General features: G+C 35.6%; 1 protein-coding gene across 1 annotated transcript in view; it reads left to right on the top strand.

Annotated features, from left to right (window-relative positions):
- GPATCH2 (G-patch domain containing 2) overlaps positions 1–20,797 on the top strand; it is a 127,549-nt gene extending 106,752 nt beyond the window's left edge. Inside the window, exons 9-10 of the mRNA XM_074897232.1 lie at positions 4,456–4,538; positions 17,072–20,797. Coding sequence (XP_074753333.1) covers positions 4,456–4,538; positions 17,072–17,241 — 253 coding nt within the window. The 3' untranslated portion in view covers positions 17,242–20,797. The remainder of the gene's footprint in view (positions 1–4,455; positions 4,539–17,071) is intronic.
- The last annotated feature ends 1,068 nt before the right edge of the window (positions 20,798–21,865 follow it).

Raw genomic sequence — 21,865 nt, 5'->3', positions numbered from 1 at the left:
AAACCCACACTCTTCTATATCTGCCTTTGTTAGTAATCAGTACTTTTATGCATTTTTGACAGAAACAGAACATAAAACCATCACCTCCATTACTTACAAGTAATCTTAGCAATGTCATAGTGTCATCTACTAAGCGGTTTGACACTAAATATACTAAGGGACCAAATTAAGTTTGCCTTCGGTGATGTTGTAACCATCGGCACAATTACAGTGCACCAACAAAAGCAACTGCCCTGATATCAAATAAAGCATTGCCGCTTGCAAGGAAAGTGACAGCTGCTAATAGCAGACAGACAGAGTGATCAACAGACATGTTGCTACAATGAGACATAAAATAAACATGCAAACATTTTGTATTAAATACCTGGTACACACAGCTTGTTAGTTTAGCCCATTGTACTAGTGCATATGAAGCTGTCTACTATGTAACACTGTCTTCATTGCATCTTTCTGAAGAGACTATGAAACAATTACTGAGTTTGAATGTTTTTTTTTTAATTTGGGGGAGAGGGGTTTTTTTAGTATTTTGGCGGGATTTGGGGGTTTTCTTTTTTTTACATATGGGATGATAGTGATTACAGAAGCATGTAATAAATCAGAGAGCTAGAACTCACGTTCAGGAGGATCTGCTGTCCTACACCCTTTTTATTGAACTATCCTTCTCAGTGACTGGACTGGTGAACTTAGAACTCTGATAGCAGCAAAGGTGATAACAAGTAGTGAAACAGTTCAGAACCACTTTGTGTACTCAGTTGCTCAGAAGGTGGGTTACAATTAAAGCAGTGCAGCTGTAGGTTCCCCCACAGAACAGATATTTATTTAGGGAATGTAACCAAATGGTCCATTGACTGCAGAGGTCAGGATAGATAGAAATCTGACATAGCCTATTACAAATGTCTTGGAGAGGTGAACATGTGTAACTGCAGAAAAGGTATTCATCAACAGTCTTTGCTTACTGAGCTATAAAAATTACAGGAAAAGAGATTGTGTCGTGTAGGCATGAATAGAAATGTTTGGGGAGCTTAAAGAGACTAAGCATGTTACCAGAGTAAGGGCAATTACCTTGAAAAAAGAAATTATAGGGAGACTATTTAAGGAGGAGGTAACAAAAATTTCTCTTAGAGTGAGTGTTTGTCACAAGAATGTGTAGGTGCTTGTGAATTGTTTTACATGTCATTGCTTCTATAAAAGTATTTGCTGTATCAAAACTATTTTTTATTGTGTTTATTATTTATTATTTCAATAGCTTTTTTGTTATGCCTTCACACTCTGTCTTTGGTTTTGAGGCTTTTATTTACCACATAGAAAGGAGAATCTAAACACTGTGTGCAAGATGAAAAATGAATAAAACCTGACAGTGGCATTTCCAGTGGTTTTGTTTAATATGTTGAGGCATGACACAACAACAAAAAAATTCTTGGCATGCTAGTGTAAGTACACACCAGCCTGGCTTTTGCAGCCCTCTTATTTTCCTCTGCCACAACTTTGCCACTGCTATGACACTTGCAGGCCTGCTCGGCCGTGGTGCAGCTGATGCCCTGTCCATGCTCATATTTTTCTTATTGACAGTGAGTGTTCTTGCCAAACGCCAGGGACCATAGTCACATCTGTTTGTCTCCCAAGCTTGTCTGAGGCTGCTTGGGAGCACTTTTTATCCAGAGGGCAGCTTTAACTAGGCCTAATACTCTGAAAAGCCTCTATTTGTAAATGCATACAATGAGGCGACAAGTTCCTGTTGTCTTTCCTTTAAAATTATTCCATTTGACACTGCTTGCTCTAGTCCCTGTCACCAGCATATCAAAAGCCAAGTTTTCAGGCAAGGTGGTCTTAACAAGTTTTATTTTTTCCCTAATAAAATGCCTAGCTTCCCTCCAGAGCACTATTTATAAATGATAGCTGGAAGCAAGCTAGGGATAAATAGAGAGAAGTCAGGCAAATAGCTTTCTTCCTTTCTGTAATCTGCACTTTTCTGATTTAATGCTAAGAAACATAATGCTGAACTTAGCCTGATTGAGGGTCAGAGTTCTCCCTACTTTATAATACCCTCATTACAAGCATTTCAAAATGTACTGTGCAGCTTCGGAAAACCACATTTTGTCTAACCTGCCAGTTCCATAGCACTGATAGTTCTTGTCTTTTGCTCTTAACAAAAAAAAAAAAAAAAAAAAGCTCTTTGTTTTGCTGTGATCTACATTGACAGTGCATATCAAATGTTAAGGCCTGGTGAAAGCAAATGCCTCTTTAGAATCGTTGAGTTAGCTTAATGTTTGATGTTAGTGGCCATATAGCCTGGTTTGACAAACCTTAATTGGTGCTCTAGCATATTGTTGTTTATTTGAGATGTACAGAATTTTCAACAACGACAAAGAAATACCCACTCTCACCTTGGCTGGTGATCGGGTTGTTGTGCTCAGCAAAGGCGAATAATTCATTTATGCTGAAGGAACAAGGCTGCCTTCAGACGTTCATTGATTTTAAATTAAAAAGTAACTGCTATGTTCTACATGAAGGGTGACAACAATAACAAAGTAGTCCTTACTTAGTGTTATTTGTTGCAACTCCATTCCGTGTGCCTGGAGGAAAAGTGGGGAGACCCCAGTACCATAATCTTACAGATCAATAATCTAGATATCTCAATGTAGTGTAACAGATAATCAATTCTGGGTAAAATAACTCAAACGCTGCTAGCTGTTACTGCTGTGGCTCAGGTCTTCAGGTTCAATTGCCTGACTTTATTAATTTTTATCTTTCATCCTACTTGCATTCCTGGAGTCTTTCTCCCTTTTTCATTTGAAAGAGAAAACAGAGTTGCATGTAGGATGCAATTTACCACACAACTTACTCTGCATGTTTAGTATCAATGCGAAATACTGGTCTGTTGATGATTAAACATCCCTTAAATATTTTTTATCTAACAATTGTTTCCCCGTATTATATTTAAATATTATTTTTTAATTGTACAGTCAGTTATGAAAGGGTTATACTTCTTGGTTTATTTCTAAATTTAGATCTGAAGTTTATCACTGTTTTAATATACTAGTTCAACTGTGTTCAGTTTCTGGGTGTTAAAATAGGACACAATTTCAACTTTGAAGAATTGGAAGGAAAATGTCTGTTTTAAAACAAAGAGAATTAAATAAGTGTTGACATAGAGGTTCACTAGGTGAAGCTAGAGTGCACTTCATTTCACTGTGTGAAACTTTTCTTGGAATATTTTACTACTTAAAAGTACTGTGTTAATTTACTGTAACTTTTTAGAAGTATGTAGAAGATTGTACATTGTCATCTTTTTCATCAAGCCATTGTTGTCACTTTTTTACATTATTGAGCAGATCTGGGGTCTCTCAACATTATATGACCATTTTTTATTCATTTAGAAGCAGCACAGCTTTAAAAAGTTTATAAATTCAGTAAAGGATAAGTCATATATCCATGCTGAAACCAGATCCCATGAGTGACAGAGTGTTACTATGCTATGGTAGACTGTCAGATGCAATTCTCAGCTTGTAATTTTATCAAAATTCACTACACTTCTGTGGTAAGAATCACACTTCTCAGTAACATTTATGGAGACATATTTAAATTGTGGAGTTTATAAATTACTGCATTTTCTCTCCTTCTGTTCTAGTTCTTTCCAAAAAAATTCTGGCTACATATATTCCATTTTACAGGCACTGTACATTGCTCTAAGAAAAATAGTAACTGTAATTGTCCTTAAGATTATATATTCCAAAATTCAGTAATTGGAAATTCCAAATGTATCCTTTTCTGTAGTACCTTACTTCTAACAGCTGGCTTTAATGCAGTAAGATTTGCTTGTTTGCCATCCTCTGCAGCTCCACCAATTTTCCAGTCTCCACATGTAAGCTTGTAATTGTTTAATGAGTATACCAGATACTGTGCTTCCATGTTATCATTCTCAGAACTTGCCGGTGAATTAGAAGAGGACAAATTGCTGCGCTACAAATTTTATTTCATGCACCTTTGAAGAGTTTACTCTTTCATGTTTTCTCATTCATTCTTCATCTTACCTTTAAAAAAAATTGATAATGCTTTTCAAGTAATAAATGTTGTTCTGACAGTCAGGCGTTACTAGCCAATTGATAACCTACCAACAGTATTGTGATCTCTTTAGATAATTAATCTTAGCTATTTTCCTGTCAGGAGCAACACTGGTTTTGTTTTATGTTGAGCTAGAAAGATTGCCAGTTTTGAAAATTAAAAAGCATTCCCTTTATATTATTCATTCCAGTAACAATTTATGATGCTGCATTTAGATACTGAGTGCTTGTCAACAAACATAATTATGCTTCGATATAAACAAGATTGGTGGCTTGACTGTGCAGCTTCATCTTGGTTGAGAATGTTTTGTTATAGGTTCAGATTATACAAGCTGTGTATTTATGTGGCGGTTTTCTCCCTTTGTTAATAGTTTTCTCCTATAATTACTTGCAGGCAAACCAGTGTACATTTAGGATCATTGTGCATGGGAGACATCAAACGGAGAAGGAAAGCTGCTCCCCTGCCAGGACCCACAGGTAACCAATTTTCCTGGGACAGAACACAAAACACAAGATGTTAAATCTGTAAATACAAAGCAGTAGGTCAGTGACCTGGGGAAATGCTTGATAAATTCAGTAACTTCCCATATAACTTCAGTTATGTCCTATTGTTATTTATTAATAGAGATTAAGAAGTAAATAGGCTCTCTTAATTCTCCCTCAAACATTTCCAATTTCTAGTCCTTTGTAGCATGGCACTTCTTTAAAGAGAATAAATCTTTTTTCATATACTGAGAATCATAGACAGTAAAGATTATTGCTCATGTCTGTTCAAGCATTACGAGGTAGAAGACATGAGGTATCTTTTTTCTGTGAGGAATGCATATGAATACTATAAATACCCTGCACAATAAAGATAGGATGTGAATTCTTGAGCAAACAATTGAAAATGTGGAGATAACGCTGCGAAACACAGCTTTAAAATTAGTGCTGTAGATTAAATAGGAAGCACTTGCAAGCACATTTCTGAAAGATTTTTACAGATGCGAGGTCACAACCATTGGATGCATTTTGCTGATGTCACAGCTGTGAAATTACTTTTTCAATACTTAGCAGTGATTTATAGGACTCTCATCAGTTTGTTGTATTAATTATATATGTGCATACTGGAAGGATTAGATTATATGTGTGTGTGCTTGTGTGAGGCTTTTTATACATTGCTAATATGGAAATCTGGATTGTACGTCCTAGTCATATATCAATTACTACAGCAACATATGCAACACATACAGTTCTTCAAATATATTCTAAATAGATGTCTTTAGAGAAGCCTAATATTTGAATTCCAAATTAATTCCCCCTCCTGAAACTTCTTTGTTTCAAACCGCAGTGGCAGAAACAGACCAAGAATAATATTAAAATGCTATAAAAGCACCTTAGTGGCAGCAGTATGGAAAAAGAGAATGTATGGGTCAGCTTCTAAGACTCTGAACATATGTGAAGTGAGAAAGAAAAATACTTAATGGCTGAAGAGAGAATAATATAATTATTTCTACAAGGTGATTTTCACTTCACAACTTTCAAGTACTAGAAGATGTCATTTTGTGCTGAGAGGGTATGAAGTATCATGAAATTAATTTTAGTATTCATTTTACCTTGGACTTTCACCATTCAGTATTTTATTTTACAAGCTGGCTCCTCTGCATAACTTTGCAAAGCCAATATTTTGATACCAAGGCAAATATATAATGTGGTCAATCAATGTTGCGTAGCTATATATTCACAATTTTAGAGATCATTTTGGCCCCAAAATTTGCCTTTATGTGGAGAGTGACAGAGAATAACGGTGGATAAGGGTATTATATGAGGTACCTTTTAACTAATATGTGGGTTTTTTTCTTTTCAAGTTTAAGGTAATCTTTTCAATTTTGTTCTGGGCTTGGAGAATTGAAAATTTTTTCTGTGGTCTTAGAAGTTTTTTTCTGCATTTCATCACTGTAAGTTTCTAAGTAAAAAGAAACTTTGGTAAACTTTGAATAATCTTGTACATATGAGTAGGTAATGTATAACATTTTATAAATTATTGCCATTTTCTCAAAGGTAAATTATTGCTTTTCCATCACAGGCCTTGTTTATTTGTCAGTATTTTATACCATTTTCTGAAAGAAACAGGGTTTCCCTTTAGAATGGAAATACATTTGGGAAGTTGGATTAAAATTAAATCACTATTTGATTATTCTTCTTTGAGTAGTTTTAGTTACAGCAACAGAAGAACTACATTTTATGTAGAAGAATTTGTAATCTTTTTTCTTGAAAGAAAGGACAAAAGTTGTGTATTTACATGAACAAAAGTTGGAAATTAATCATTCCGCTAATAATAGTCCATATTTGACATCATAGTGAAACCTGAAAGGCTCTCTGTAAATGAGTGATTAGCTGCAAACATGTTCTTGAGCTATATGTGCTGCAAATTAGCAAAGTTTCACCTAATACGAGCCAATCCATTGAAAAAAATATTTTTTAAATTCTCATTTGCAATTTTTGAATAAATTTTATCACTGAATTAATTCTTGCAGCACTATGCAAAGTGTTGAAAATGGTCGTTTATATGTTGAGGTTCAGTAGTATTGAAGAGAATGACCAGTGATCCTAATGAAGTATCGAAACATGTTCTCTGATTTTGAGTCTCACAAGGGTAGCACCTGCTACTCTGAGACACCTTACAAAGCCATAGACTTCTGTAGCAAGCAGCGTTATTGGTTAAACATTTATTAATTGTGACAAGAACACGCAATTTATTTCAGTACTCCAGCTTATTTACTGCTCTTTCACCTTTGTATTTTGTATTGAAAAAGTAAAATGAATATTGATAGAGTTAGATATTGATTTCTAAATTTATAGCCTGTTCTCAGCCGGGAGTCAAAGTCACATACCAATAGGTTTGTGTATATTAGTAACAAAGGATGTAGATTTACTTGTACAGCAATGAGAAACTATTGAAGCAAAAAAGTTTGAGCAGAACAGAGCATTTTATAGTTTCAAAAATGTCATTTGTAAAGGTGAAGAAAAGCTGTGTTGAAAAGCAATGAAGAAAATGGGAGATAATGTAGGTATGGATTGTTAGGAGCTGACAGTACTGAGATAGGAGTCCTATTCTGCCTTTTTTGCTAAGATAAATTTTCTGATTTGTGGATGCTTGATATAGCTCCATCTGTGTTACCAAACCTGGGTAGTTAATTAGTTTATCAACTAAAAAAAGATACTAGTAAAAATTCTTTACTTCGTATGATTTCTTTTAAGAATTAGGTGTTGTACATTATAAATATCTACTTTTTTTACGGTTTCTTCCATGAAACTGATATAATTTCAGTGATTCTAGTCAGATTTGGGACCAGGTCATTCTCAATTACTTTATGCCCTCTCTGACTACCTGAGTGGTAGAGCTATTTCATATGACACCCTGAAATACTTCATTGCAGCATTACAGTGCCCTCAAATATATATAAAAACCTTAAACAAACTAATACATTATCATGGAAATAGCCCTACCAAAACTGGGTCCAGCATTAATGAAAATAATTACGAAACAGCAACAAAAAAGAATTTAGACATAAGAGAAAGTACATTCTCTGCAAAATATTGTTACTACTTGAAACACATACATTGGGAATGTTTACAGTAATTTCAGTCTTAGATTACCTAGTTTAAGTCTCATATCAAACCAGTAGATGTTGCAGAATTTTAGGTGCCATGTTCATACACTGAATATGCATTTGCCCAAGTTCCTTTTCTGTTAACTCTGTCATCTTCTGTACAAGCTTTTTCTCAGTCAGCTCCTGTTAAGTTCCCAAGACTACAGATATTTAGGGTTTTTTAACAAGAAACCTCTAAGTCTTAAATGTTGGAAAAATCATCAAATCCTGCTTCACATCTGCAGGATGTTAATTTACAAAATTTGGAAAGTTCAGTTCAGAACAAAAAAAGTTAAGTGTTACTTGTGTGCCTTGTAAATAGCCATTTATTTCTATTTGAAAACAATCTGTTTGCTCAGTTTTGCAGTTTGGAGCAGTGTTGAAAACCTGCAAAAACTGTTTTTTAAAAAAATAAAGTTATTTTGTACTTAAAATACAGAGAATGTGCATATAAAAATGAAATTATTGTGCATGTTATGGGCACTTTAATACTTATATTTTGCAAAAGCAAATTTCAGATGTCATTTTCTTCACCTAGTTGGCATGTTGCATGCTACGCTTCAGGCTGGTACTGATTGAAATGACCAAGTTAAAAGTCTCATTTTAAAGAATGTGTTTTAATGAAAAATATGACAGATTCTTAATTACAGCAGAAATACTGAGCACTGCTATAATGCTGTCATGACTCACTTTAACAAGGTAATCAAAAGGGTACATGTTTTCATTCGTTTTTAAAAATTGCCAACAGAACAGCTAAGCAAACTATTTTGCTGATGCTTAATATGTCAGTGATTAAAAATCAGACCTGAATATCTGCAGTACCAAAATGATGATTTGAAAAGGATTGTGATTACACTGTGATAACAGGGGTGGCTGAGGCTAAGTTTCTGGTGAAGGTCAGCTTAGTGGGATAGTCGCAGGGAAGGGGTAGACTTTTGTGTATTTGGATGAACTGGCAATAAATGTCCAAAACTCTATACAAACAATGCTTGCTTTCTCTTTAGCTTGATTTGCCTTGATTTAGCTTTTCTTCTACTAAATGTACAATTCCAAAATGGACAGCATAGACAGAAATCCCTTGTCACAGGGCAATACAACACTGGCATGTGTTGTGACCACTCTCCCTTGTTGCACTGCACTGCACTGCACCATTTCCTATCCTTAGAATATCAAAGTCCTTTCTGACCTACACAGCATATCTGCTTGATTGTCCAGCTCCATAAGTTTCTTCCACAGATTAAATTTTACTGACTCCTTTCTGTTTCTTTGGTTTCTCCTACCATATTTTCTCACTAAATCAATTCAAAAATTTAAAGATCGCCAGAGTAACATCCAGTATTGGAAACTGCTGTCCCTTCAGAGCAAAAGACTTTTCACACTGATATTGAGGTCATTCGTTCAGGTGAGGTCCCTTACATCTAAACACCATGAGGAAAGTTCACTAACAAACTTCAGAAGATCCATAATTCAACAAGAACCAAGTTTATACTGAGAATTTGCTGATGGATTTCTTGTGATCTAGAGAGAAGGCAATATTCTTCAGGCTGTACACACAGTCAATATAAAGTCAAGAAGAAATCTTCAGGTTGATAGAAGACTGTACCTGTCTTTTCTAACTGCTGTCATCTTCTGAAATGTGGAAGGTTCCAAAATAATTCCCCAGATTACTCTGGGAGTCTTTTCCTAAGGTAGCTGGGGTTTTTTGTGGAAAGCGTTCAAATTACCTCCACTGGGAGTTGGACTCGATGATCCTTATGGGTCCCTTCCAACTTGAGATATTCTGTGATTCTATGGATTTTTTGGACTTCACTTTCAAGAATCATAAACTAGCTTTACAGAGAATATCACCAATGAGAGCATCTGGAACAGCTTTGCATGAAACTGAGAGGTGTCAGTAGGGAGACTCATCCTCCAGGTCAGTTATGTGCTCTGCAAGTTCTTGTTCTCTACCAGGTACCATAACAAAGTGATTCCCCACAGAGAGGAGCTGCCTCCGTTTTAGATGCAGTGTGTTAGAACCATTACCTTTTTCATATGGGCTGATGTACATCATGCAGTTTTCCTAGAACTCAACCAATAAAAGCAGTACCTGATATTCCTGACAGTCTGCTTTAGGTTGATAATACCAAAGGACTTTTGTTAACCAGGGAAGGTTTGGGAGTTAAAATGTGTAAGGAGGAAATACGTGTATTTTTTCCACAGCTAGTACAACTTCTTATTCCAGTTCTCCACAACAAGCTCTCAGTTGATGGTTGCTAGTTTTTCTTTATCCCAATGGAATAGGGAGCATTGCTGCAAATAGGCCCTGCTATAGGTTACACAAAAATCACTTTTTTGAAAGGTTTGTTAGGAGATAATTTACTTTTTGAATAAGGAAGGAGGCCTGTGCATGAGCCTCGTAGCTTTATGCGGAGGGTTTTTCCACTTCAGATGAATAAAAATAACTGTTTAGGATCTGAGAAAATATTTTGGTAATGTAAGAATGTAAAATTCATTGATCACGTTTCCAGTGGCAGGCAAGTTTGGATTTCTGTTTTCTGTCTTTCTATAAAAGCTTTGCAACTGGTGGAAAAGTTTCTGGTAAAAACTGTTGTAAATACCTGTTATACTCTGGATTTCATAAAGAAAATTTTTGCTTTTGATTTCCACTACAATGAGAGGAAATTTTGATTTATTGATTGTGAGAGAAGCTTACCTTTCAGCCTATATATTGACAGTGCCAGTGCTAATGTAATAACTAACATTTACGTTCTGATGCCTTCATTACTGATAGAGGGATCACAGTTAGCATTGTTTGCATAAATAAATAGGCAAATGGTTATTTAGCCCATAGTAAAAAATATGCAGATGTATATGCCTAGTTTTAATGAATTAATCTTCATTTTAAATAAAGATAATTTGACAGAAGATAGTACTCAAGCACATAGGCACAGAACGGGCAATAGAAGTGGAACTTCACCTCCAGTATCCTGGCAATCCATCCCAACTTGAGTTAGAGTCCGACAGAGCTACCATAATGTGTGTAGTCCTAATATCAGTTTAATCCTCAATCTTTTTGCTGAAATTAACAATAACAGTGCTGTCCGTTGTGAGAGTATTACTGTGATTTAAATCCTTTCTCTGTGGGTTTCGGTGTAAGGTTACAAGTCATTTTGTAAGAGTCAGGGAATGCGTATCAGAAGGCAGCAATTTTGCCAGGTTTCAAGGGGTTTGAGCAGAACTTTGGAATGGTCCCCAGTGAGAATGCTTCTTCCAAAATGCCATCCAGGGGCAGTCTTTCTGTCAGTGTAGACAAGGTATAAAACTGACCTCTGGACCCAAGTGAAAAGGCAGTCTTGGCTGTTAAAGATTCCCTTTACAGAGGGATAAATGGGAATCTAATAATTCCAACTCTTCCCAACCAGTTTTAGTAGTAGTAAAGTCTGAATGGGCACAAAGTTACGCTTTATACACAGTGTAGTCCAATAAAGCATGGAAGGAGAAGAGCACCTGCAAATCCATTTCCAAGTGATCTGTGATACTGGATGACCAGTTGAACCTAAAGTTCGGTGTCTCAGTTTTAGTCAGTGTGTGAATTTATGTTTATATATTCAGGATATATATATATATAGGATATATCTGATATATATTCAGAGTTTGAAATGGATTCAAATCTATGGTCTATGCTGCAAGATAGACATAGACAAATCTATGGTCTATGCTGCAAGAAAGAATGCATTTACCCATGCCGCAGTTATGCAGCAATTCCTTTAATACCCCTTGCAATGGGGCAGTAGGAATGAAGCTATGGCGGTGCGGTCACTAACAGAACTCTGCTGTGGTCACTGGGTAAATATGGAGGTTTCCAACACCTACTGAAGTTATAGCTCTGTCCTCTCTGCTATTTTTATCTCTCTGCTAGCTAGAATAAAATACAATGCAAGCAGACTCACCTGAACTATAATTACTGTAAGGTTATTCTTCAGACACAGTCTTGGATAGCTCAGTGTGAGGGATATGAAAAAGTCTGGGATAAAAATGCAATCTCAAATATTTAGCTAAGTAATATGGCATCTTTGTAACTTTTATTTAGATATATGGCCATAGCATACTGAATTTTGAAAACCGCTGCAGGTACTGATTTTAAAAAAATCACAGTATGTCTGTCAGCTATGGTCATGCTGCTGACTGCACAATTATCCAAAACAGTTTTAAGAATATAAACATCTAGGCAGTCGGATTTTCCCATTTTGCTAGTTAGAGAGCTGGCATAAAAAAAATACACTACAGCAATGCATTACTCTGATTCCTTGTAAAATTGTCTTGTGTATCAAGATTAGTCCCTACTGTTCTGAGCTCATCTGTCTGGTGAGGAGTCAGAAAAGAAAAAGTATAGATGGAATATTAAATGCTTTCAGAAAATGAGGGGGAAAGTGCACTAGCTTTTAAAGTAAAGCAGCATGTATCGTTTCTCCTTCCATTGGCTGTTTATCCAACATCAATACAACACTTTAGGAGCCAAATTACTAAACAAGCTGCCAATTAGGCTTGCAGTCAGCTGGATAGATTAGTGGCTAAGAGAGGCAGATACAAGATTTTCATCTCTTGAGCCAATTACGCAAGTGAATTACCATCCACAATACTCCTTGGAAGATTTGAGGTAGAAAGACTGACTCTGCTGTGATAGACATAAGTGAGATCCAGGGTAGGGGGTAAGGGTTAGCAGGCCATGTATTGCAAAAATTACCCAAGCAAAAAGAGATCCTTCTAGGAAAGGATTTAAAGGATTTAAGGCTGCTGGGAGTGATAGAAGAGGAAATAATAGTTGTGGTATGCTCTGCAAAGGCATTGCTGTTCTGCTCGCAAGTCTTAATCATATAAAAGAAAGATGAAAGGCCAAGACTATATTTATGTACAGTGTCATTTTCTCAGAACTGTTTAAAAACCCATTTTCTTAACATCAAAAATAGTTCAGTAGCCAGAGATGAAATTACTTCAATATGCCTTCATTTGTTTCTTACATTGGGGGGGAGGGAAGGGAAAAAATTTTTTTAAGTAAGGGTTATTTAAGAGATTAAGAGCTGTATTCTCATTTTATTCACCCCAATATAAACCAAATATGCTTGATGTTAACCTTATTCAGCAATTGGACCATACAAATAAATATTGTCACAATAGTGGTTTATGGGGTTACAGTTCCTTCATTATTCTATAATAAATGAGAACTTAATTGGTGAGATTTTAATTTTTTTTAGAGGCATTTTTCAAAGAAAGTGGATCTGTCAGATCAAAACTGTGCATGGGCTCATTTGTCTCCTGCTGAAGATGTTGTACACTGGTGTAACATTGTTTTTTAAATATGAGGCAAATTTAAAACCTGAACTTTTGCAAGCTGTCGTATCCAAAAATGATTAAACAGATGTGGAGCCCGCAGCAGCATTAGACCTCTGATCTGATTTTAGCTTACAGATGGAATTAAATTAATTCATGGCAATCACTGTAAAATCAAGGGTATGGCACTGAATGCTAGTGTACTGTTTAACCAGGACATACCTGTCTCAACAGCTGTTAACAAAAAATTGCATACCTTTATTTTTCATCGAAACCTGCCTTTAATGCCATCATAAATATCATACCAAAATTAAACAAATGTGATGAGCTTTTTGGTTTACCCTTCCTGGTTTTGCCTCTTTCTACTGATAGATTCCTATTCTGTGTATATAAGGTCATATGCATAATACATGTAGACCTTGAAGTGTGTCTATTCATATACACAAAGGTTTGAAGATTGGCCTTTTTTTGTTGTTATTTTGGTTGGCAATATTACAAAGAGAAGGAACATAAATGAGGGTATTCTACAGTGCTGTCTATTCAAGCAAGTTACTGTTCCTCAGTGTTTGCTCCTCACTTGGGTAATGGCAGCCACTTCTACATGCAGACTATTCATCTGGTAGATCAAGAACCAAATTGTTGCAGTTGCTAAAAACATCTTCATCCTGTAGAAAGAAAAAACTACACAGGAGATTGCGACAAATTATTAGTACAGAGACTTCCTCATAACTCCTGGAACTCCACAAAACCTCATACAGCAATAAACTTATAAAAATCTATCTCTGTTTTTTTTTCCTTAATCTCATTTTACATAGTTATTTTTTTGTGGGACAGTGCGATGGGTTGATTTTGCTCTTGCCCCGGGTGGGTCGAGACTGAACACGTCCCAGAGGTAGCACAGTCGTTTTCAAGGCCAATGTGCTTGGACCATTGTCCCTAACAGGCCCTACTGGCTAGTCCAAGAAGTGCCATAGGCATGAATTAAAAACTGAACTTGTAGATTAATATTGCAAGGACAATTACTGCTTTTAATTAGAAAATAAAAGCCCAAAGCACAGAAATGGGGGTCAGGGGAATAGCACACAGTGTAGCATGATTTTTAAGAGCTCTCTCCTGTCATGCAGTCAATCAGCAATGCAAATTTTTTTCTTCTGATTGCTGATTGGTTGTGGAATGGAGAAAGACAGCAATACCACTATCCATATTCTTCTGATTCAAGTAAAATATGTTGCATTACAGATAAACTTTTCAAATGATGGGTGAAAAATGCAGGAATAGATATAGATAGTATTTATGTAAAATAGAGCATACTGCAAACGAATGGCCTGCATATATTACATATTTTTTACAGTTAAAATAAAAGCTAACCATATTCACCTTATTTGCAAGAAGGATTAATTAGTCAGTAATACAGGCAAGCTGTGTGGTTTTTAGGTTTTTCCTTATTCTTGCTGCAATACAAAGCCTCCGTACACATTATGCTTTGGACAGTGTATGCTGTTTGATTGTTTGCCCAAAAGCGAGGTGTGAAACCAAGTTTATGGTGGTTTCTGCTTTTTTCTTTTTTTTTTTTTTTTTTTTTAATTTTAATCTGGCGATGTATAAGAATGAAACAGAACTCTTCAGTGGAGGTTTCAGTCTTCTAACAGCAGTTAGAAAAGTATGTACAGTGGAGGGAAAAATAGTTATACTATATGTTCTAGAGGTACTTACATGTCTTTAAAAGCAAAAAATATTCTAATTATCCTGTCAGTCATAAAAAAAAAAAACAAACACAACAAACATTGAGCTACTCAAAAAATATCAAAGCTGGAAACATTGGTTTATTAAATGACATGTCAGGGTACAGATTTTGCTTTCATGTATCTTTTTTGTGAGGTTACTCTGGCTGTCTTGAGAATTGAAATTCATATAGAAAGGTACAGCTGCTACAGGAAAAGGTCTGTGGGATTTTCCCCCAGATAGACTAACAAAAAAGCTGTTTACGTTGTATCACTCTCTGATTTGCGTACCATTCCAACAGCATTGCTGTCTTTGCCTAAGCACCGTTATGAATGGTTTAATATTTTCAATTCTCAGATGTCATGAAATATACTTGCTCTTTACTGCTTGGTGGATCTGTTGGATCTTTCTTCCCTTTTAAGTTTTTCCCTTAATTGTTCCACAGACATTCATTGGAATGATGCTCCATTTCTTACCATCACTTGTGAAAAGCGGACCAAACCATACTTCCAGGATTTTACCTGCGAGGTTTACCAGAACTTTTGTTGAACAAAAGCCTTTTTTCTTTCCCATTTTTTGAGCTAGAAAGTATAACTAAAAAGGTTGCAAAGCCTGTGTTGTGTATGCTAGGCAGTGTCAGGGACCCGTCTGTATGAAAATTGCCTCTGCCTGTGGGGGTCTGAAAAGAAAGGAAGTCTTGGACATTGAATTTTGTGCTGGTCAGTTCAAGAGGAACCCTCTTGGGGACTGGAAGCTGCTGACTTAAAAGCCTTTATTTTAAGCCTAGCATTAATCATGTCTTCAACCCAGTATTAAAGGATGCCTTCTCTCAATGCGTTTCCCTTTTTCTTTTACTCAGGAACTAACATTACTAGAAAGGTGTCTACCTTTTACGTAGCCAGCATTTTACTTGAAATGAACAGATCTATAGTGGATAATGTTGGAGTATTGTAAATTCATCATCACAATCATCATGAGGTTTTTAATGTGCACCTCTCATTTTGAACTTCTGTCTGTTTATGCAGTTTCCACTGTGGGGCTTTGATTTTTTTTTGATTTTTTTTTTTTGTGACATAAATGAGGTTTTTCAGAAGTGCATGTTCAACTTTTCTTGTGTTCTTATTTAGCAAGTTAATAGAATGATGAACTAGCTGCTTGGCAGTGGTGAATTCTTGATTGAAGACATAGTCTCCAAAACCATAGTCATCTTTTACAGTATTTTTCAAAAAATAGCACACCAGAATAAATAGGGAGAAAATATAATATTTGAAGCTGAGCACATGGGGAGGGGGGGTTGTTCTGTTGTCAGGGGCGAGGGAAATGTTGAGCAAAGCTGAGAACAAAATCCATCTGCCTACATTCCACTGCTTGTGTTATTTCAGAACTTCAGCCCATTTTAAAATTGTATGTATGGTATAACTTGATAAGTTTTAATGCACATTCTTGAAGTAAATATCATTTTTATCCCTCATGCAAGACAGTTATGTACGGGATGGCTTATCCATGCATTATCTCCAAACTCTAGCTTGAGGAGTTTGGGTTATTAGGGTAAAAAAACAGCTTTGTTACTTGACTTCACTTTTTTTTTTTTTGTTTAATGATGCATTCATGGAAGAAAAAAGTTATTAAAAAAATGAATCTGTTACATTAACACTTGCAATCCTGACAATCTTTTCTGCAACTTGTGCGTGGCTTTTCTCAGAGATCTCAATGTTACGGAGAGAAAAGTATAAACAACACAATGGCATTGAAAATACCAAAAATAAACTTGGATGTATCAAATCTCTCTTACAACATTCAGTAAAAGAGAAACTGAGTAAAGATATAGCTGAATTTCAGAATAGTAGACCACTTGTCTGTACTGTTTCTGTAACAGCTATAATTGATCAGAAATTATTTATTGTGTTTTATTGAAAGAGATCTTGAACATTAGTAAATATTGCTAAGAATGAAAAAATGATCATGTTACTATAATGTGTCTTGGCTTAGTAACTGTATAGGACAAGAAATTCAGGTAATCTTTCCAATGTATTGGTAGACTTGTGCAGGTGATGCATGGTCTTTGAGACTGATGTAAAATCCACTGTATTGGAATATAAAAGAACTGTGACAATATTTGTTAAACTTAACTGAGTCTTTAAACATCAAAAATAAAACAAAGCATAAAGCTGTATTATTTAGAATCATATGCAGTCAGGAGGTCAACATGTGCAAAGACAGCCTGTTCTAGCAACCTATTAGATGAATTAGGAGAATAAGAAGGTTTAAAGCTTCGAGGGAGATTATCCTGCTATTCTCCACATGGCAGGCAGTGCTGATTAATGCTGTGTATTTCTTTAATCTCAGGGTTTGTAGGTGAAAACACCCAACCAATCCCAGAAAACAACATTGGAAACAGAATGCTGCAGAGTATGGGCTGGACCCCTGGCACAGGCCTTGGACCAGACGGCAAAGGGATAGCGGAGCCAATACGAGCCATCCAGAGACCAAAGGGACTCGGACTTGGATTTAGCTGACAGAAATGCACTCTGGCTGCACAATAAAAATAAAGCTCAAAATTAATTTAAAAAGACAAGAAAAACATTTTTAAATGGCAAACATATTATTTGTTGTGATCAGCAAATCCAGTTATTCTTCTCTCAAAGATCACTGAAGTCAATGTGCTTCACATTAGCCACACCAGCTGCGAGGTACAGCCACAGTGACAGAACCGGCATTCGAGTCTAACTTTATAATGGTGCTAAAATGTACAAAAACTTCTACTTTTTTATTTTCTGTGGTCTTAAAGTTTGTATTAAAAGCATAAAATTCAGTATATTCACTTTTTTTCTTAAAAGCTTCTGGCACAGCAGGTTTTAGTATATAAGCAAATGTTTTTTTTAAGTATAATTTCATCTCGAGAGTCTTGATAAGATTTGTCGAGGAAAATGGAACTTCTTAGAGCTATTGCTTTCTCCCCTTTTTCAGGCAAAGTTTCCAAACCTGGTATTTCTAGTGTTTAACAATATTTGAGTATAAGCTGTCATTTTGCCCATAAGATATACACGTTTCCCACTGGAAGGTGATATGGTATGCAATTTTGTATAAGAGCATGAAAAATGGCTTTGTTGTCATAGGAATGCCATTCCAACACCATTATCGGGCAATGTATCACTGTCTTCCACATTCAAGCTCAAAAGTAAACCTTTTATACTTGTTTTTACATTTACAGGATTATCTTTTTTCAGCAAATATTTTAAAAAGTTAAAGTTTATTCTGACTTTGGATTTCCCTTTATATTAATAATCCTCAGTGTTTCCACGTTTAAGAATAGTTTGAGCTTTGAACCAGGAAATTGTATTTTAAAGATGACTGTCTTTCAGTGTTTATATTCTGGGTTTGGCATATTTTAAACAATGCAGTGTTCAACATCATGTTATCATCTGGTTTGTGATTGTGCTGCTGCCAATGAGCCACAACCTTTAAGGATCATGAACAGAAAAAGGGAAGGAGAAGCAGGATTAGGGTGGAGGAAAGGAAGGAAAAAGATACTTTGATGTCATCTCGCAAATCTAAGCTAGCAATTTAAAATCAAGAGGGATCATTAAGTGTTTTAATCAGTATCCTAATGTATCTAATGTCAGCAGAAGCAATTTCATTAAGCACCAACCAATCAAGCTCCTAGGGTTCTTATTGGTCTGCAGTATAAAACAAATTTCACTTTAAAAATAAATGATAAGGCTGAAGGAAACTGTTGTTCAGATGGACTAAGGAGAAAATCCTGCCCCCACTCCTGCTCTGCTACTACCCCTGTAGTAGCTGGCAATATTTACCCTGACTGCAGAGGGAACAGGATTTGATTCTCCAGTCTTTTTTCCTTCAAGAGGAGGATCTCTCCCTTCCTCTGCCTCAGACTGCAGAGGAAAATACTTACTTCCAGATGCTTGCAAAGATATTTCTTTAGAATAAAAAGAGCACAGCTTCCTTCATGTGACTGTGAAATATAGTGATGAATTTTAAAAAGTTTTTTTATCACTTTTCTTTTTCTCTCAGCTTCACCCATTTTTCCAGAAAAATAATACTAGGTAAAGAAGTAGGAGCATTATAAGATGGAATTTGCTTAAAAGAAATGTTCGTGCTTTCCACTGTAGGTACTGTCAGTTTGGGAACATTTTTTCACCATACACATAGTGTAGAGTAAAAGGTTAGTACCTGATACTGTTTTTAATGATAGCTGAATGCACATGTTCTCTGAGTTTCAGGAGAACTATTTATTGCTGTTTAAATACTTGATACGATCGTGTGGCTTTGCTTTTTGAAATGGTAAGAAATTTTAAACAGACTTGGGATTTATAATCAACACACACACTTTTTATTGGAAGGTTTCAGGCGTAGCATAATGTGAGTTTGCCACTTCAGATATCTCTTGCACAACTAAACTGAATTAATTAATACTCTCCATATCCAAAGAATTTCAGGGCTGCATAATTGCAAGGGCTGAGAGTCTGGAATTTTGCAGCTAGCAGAGGTATAAGTGATATTTACAGTAATGAATTTATGTGGCATGCTCCTGTTCTTTCAATGCAATGTGCTACTGAGAGCAAGTGAATTTTAAAGACCTCTTTGTATTGTACACCACAATCAAAAATTCCTTAAAACAATTTTCAACATGTGGATTATGAAAGTGTGTCTTTAAGTTCTGGTTGTTTTAGCTCTATTTGCAAAACTGTAAAGGAATATTCATTCTCTGTTAAAATTCTACTGTTTTGCTTTGGTTACAACACCTACATATCTTGGGCTGGAAATTCTAAGCACGGTGCATATAACACTTATTTGAAAGTGTTTCTGTGCAGTTTACCATAGCAGTGGTTCCTCAAGACATCGGTCTGCAGCTCCAGAAGTACTTGAAAATGTTTCCTGTTAAAAAGATAAAAGGGAAATAATGGGTGTATGTTGAGAGAAAACCTCTTAGCCCATTTAGCTCTTTATTCATCCATTCATACAGATACAGTGAAGCAGCCAACCTAGTAAACAACCATAATGGAAGAACTGTTTAGTCTGATTGGAAATCTTACAACTTTTTGTTTTAAATCAGTCTATTAGTGAGAAACTATTAGACATTAGGATTAGTCAAATTCATTTCGATATAGATATACTTCGTCTGTTTTCCAGCAGGTATTCTCATAGATGCCACCGCTGACAGTCGACTTCAGCTGTTAGAAGATTTGTAGAACAATGTGATTTATTACAAGTATTTTAATATAGTGGTTTTGAGACACATTTTTGTGGCAGTAAAATTCTCATTCTGACTCATACTATCATTTCATTTCTGTTTTTCCACATCTTACAGGAGTGGTTTTAACAATACTCTAGTACTGTGATTTTGCACAGTTAAAACTAGTGTTAAAAAACAAAACAAAACTGAATTGTACTTTTTTTTCTTTTTCAAGCCATTGCAGTGTTAGCTGGCTTTGAAACATGTCAGAGTACTTGGATTTATTGGTTTTTTTCTTCAGGTCTTTTCCATACTTAACTTGTAATCGTACTATGATACCTGCTATAAAGCTGGCTCAATGTATTTTAAAATACATATACAAGTATTTTCAGATAATAATTCTTAATCGCTGTGACACTGAAGGGTTTTTTGCCTACATAAATAAATATGGGATCATCTTGTATCTAAAAGTTATCATCCATCACTTGGCAGATTCTTTCCATTTAGGTGTTTGATTAATCAGTAGCTCAGCTGTTACCATAATATTCTTCCTCTGCAGAATGTTTAGTGAAGAGAGGAAACATTACGTATTATCAGCATTGCATTTTGCTACATGTTCCATGGTGTCTCAAAGTTCTGTGAATTGAGCCATTAACTGTTAATAAAAGAAACCTGTGAGCAGTACCTTATTTTTAAATAAATATTTGTCGAAGTCAGAGAAGCATTATCAGTATACTTATTTTAACACGTTTGTCCCTGCATTTGTCTTTCTGCAGTTAGGTCAATAATGGGTGTAGAATGGCAGTAAATAGCTAAATAGTATGTATAGAATGCTTTGCTTTAACAACACAAATGCAAGATGAAATAAAATAAATAGACTCTGTTCTTCATGGGTTTTGTATGTTCTTTTCTTTAAACTGCTGTTTTCAATAGTGTTGTTACTGCAGAGGTGCATACAAAAGTAGGCTGTTTCCAAAAATATAATTAAGGTTGCTAGTGTCTTGTACCAAGCAGATGCACATTATGCTAAAGCTGTTATACTACCTTATATGTGTGTTTTTACTAGTACTTCTTTTCTAGGTTATTATTATTACCCAGCTGAAAAGATAACACCACAACATCAGGAAGTGCCTTAAAATGTTTGCAGTACTTCTGTTATCGTATTCTTCTAAGACATTTAAATACAAGTTCTCTCCACTCTTTAAGTATGTGTATACTCTGATAACTGTGACAGGACCTTGTACTTTCTCTTCAAACAGTTCTCCAAAACTCTTCCTCCAAGGAGAACTCACACAACCTTTGTTATACTTTCCCTCTCCCCACACTCCCAGGGCAGATTCAGTAAAGGTGTATCAGAAATGGGGATCCTTTCCCTCTTACTCTAAAGTCAAGAGACTTCTCAAGTGGACTTTCATCCTTAGCAGAGTTTTCAAAAGAAGTGGCATAGTTAGCACACAGCAATTGCATAACCAGGTTACCCACAATAGAGTCCCACACCTAAGGGCAGTGTGTGTGTGTAAGTCTGAAAAAACACAGTCAGAATTATTTCTTTATTGACCTGTAGTCTAGCTGTGGAGCTAATGTAAAATGTTAAAAGAGAAAATAGCATTTTTTAAAGGTTGTTACATGTTTTTGCTTTGAATTCTTCCTGGAAAAGATTTTATTGTGGTCAAGTGGGGTTTTATCATAGGTACAGTATTCAAGATTGCAATGATTTATTTTTTTTTTAATGATCTCTCTATACCAGAAAAAGTCTTGGAGGAGGTGCAGCAATTTCAGCATGGATGTTCTGCTTGTCTCAAGTGGAGTTTTTTCGGAAAAAAAAAAATATGTAAAAACTTTACCACCATAGATTTACATAAGCAGTATCTACTATCTACTAAGCTATAAGAGAGTTTGGCGAGCAGAACTATCAATAAACTCTTTAATGTAAGTGTGCTTTATGT

The sequence above is a fragment of the Athene noctua genome, chromosome 1, assembly GCF_965140245.1.
Source record: "Athene noctua chromosome 1, bAthNoc1.hap1.1, whole genome shotgun sequence".
NCBI classification, from domain to species: domain Eukaryota; kingdom Metazoa; phylum Chordata; class Aves; order Strigiformes; family Strigidae; genus Athene; species Athene noctua.
The sequence above is the reverse complement of the archived record's forward strand: the minus strand, read 5'-3'. Positions and strand labels throughout refer to the sequence as shown.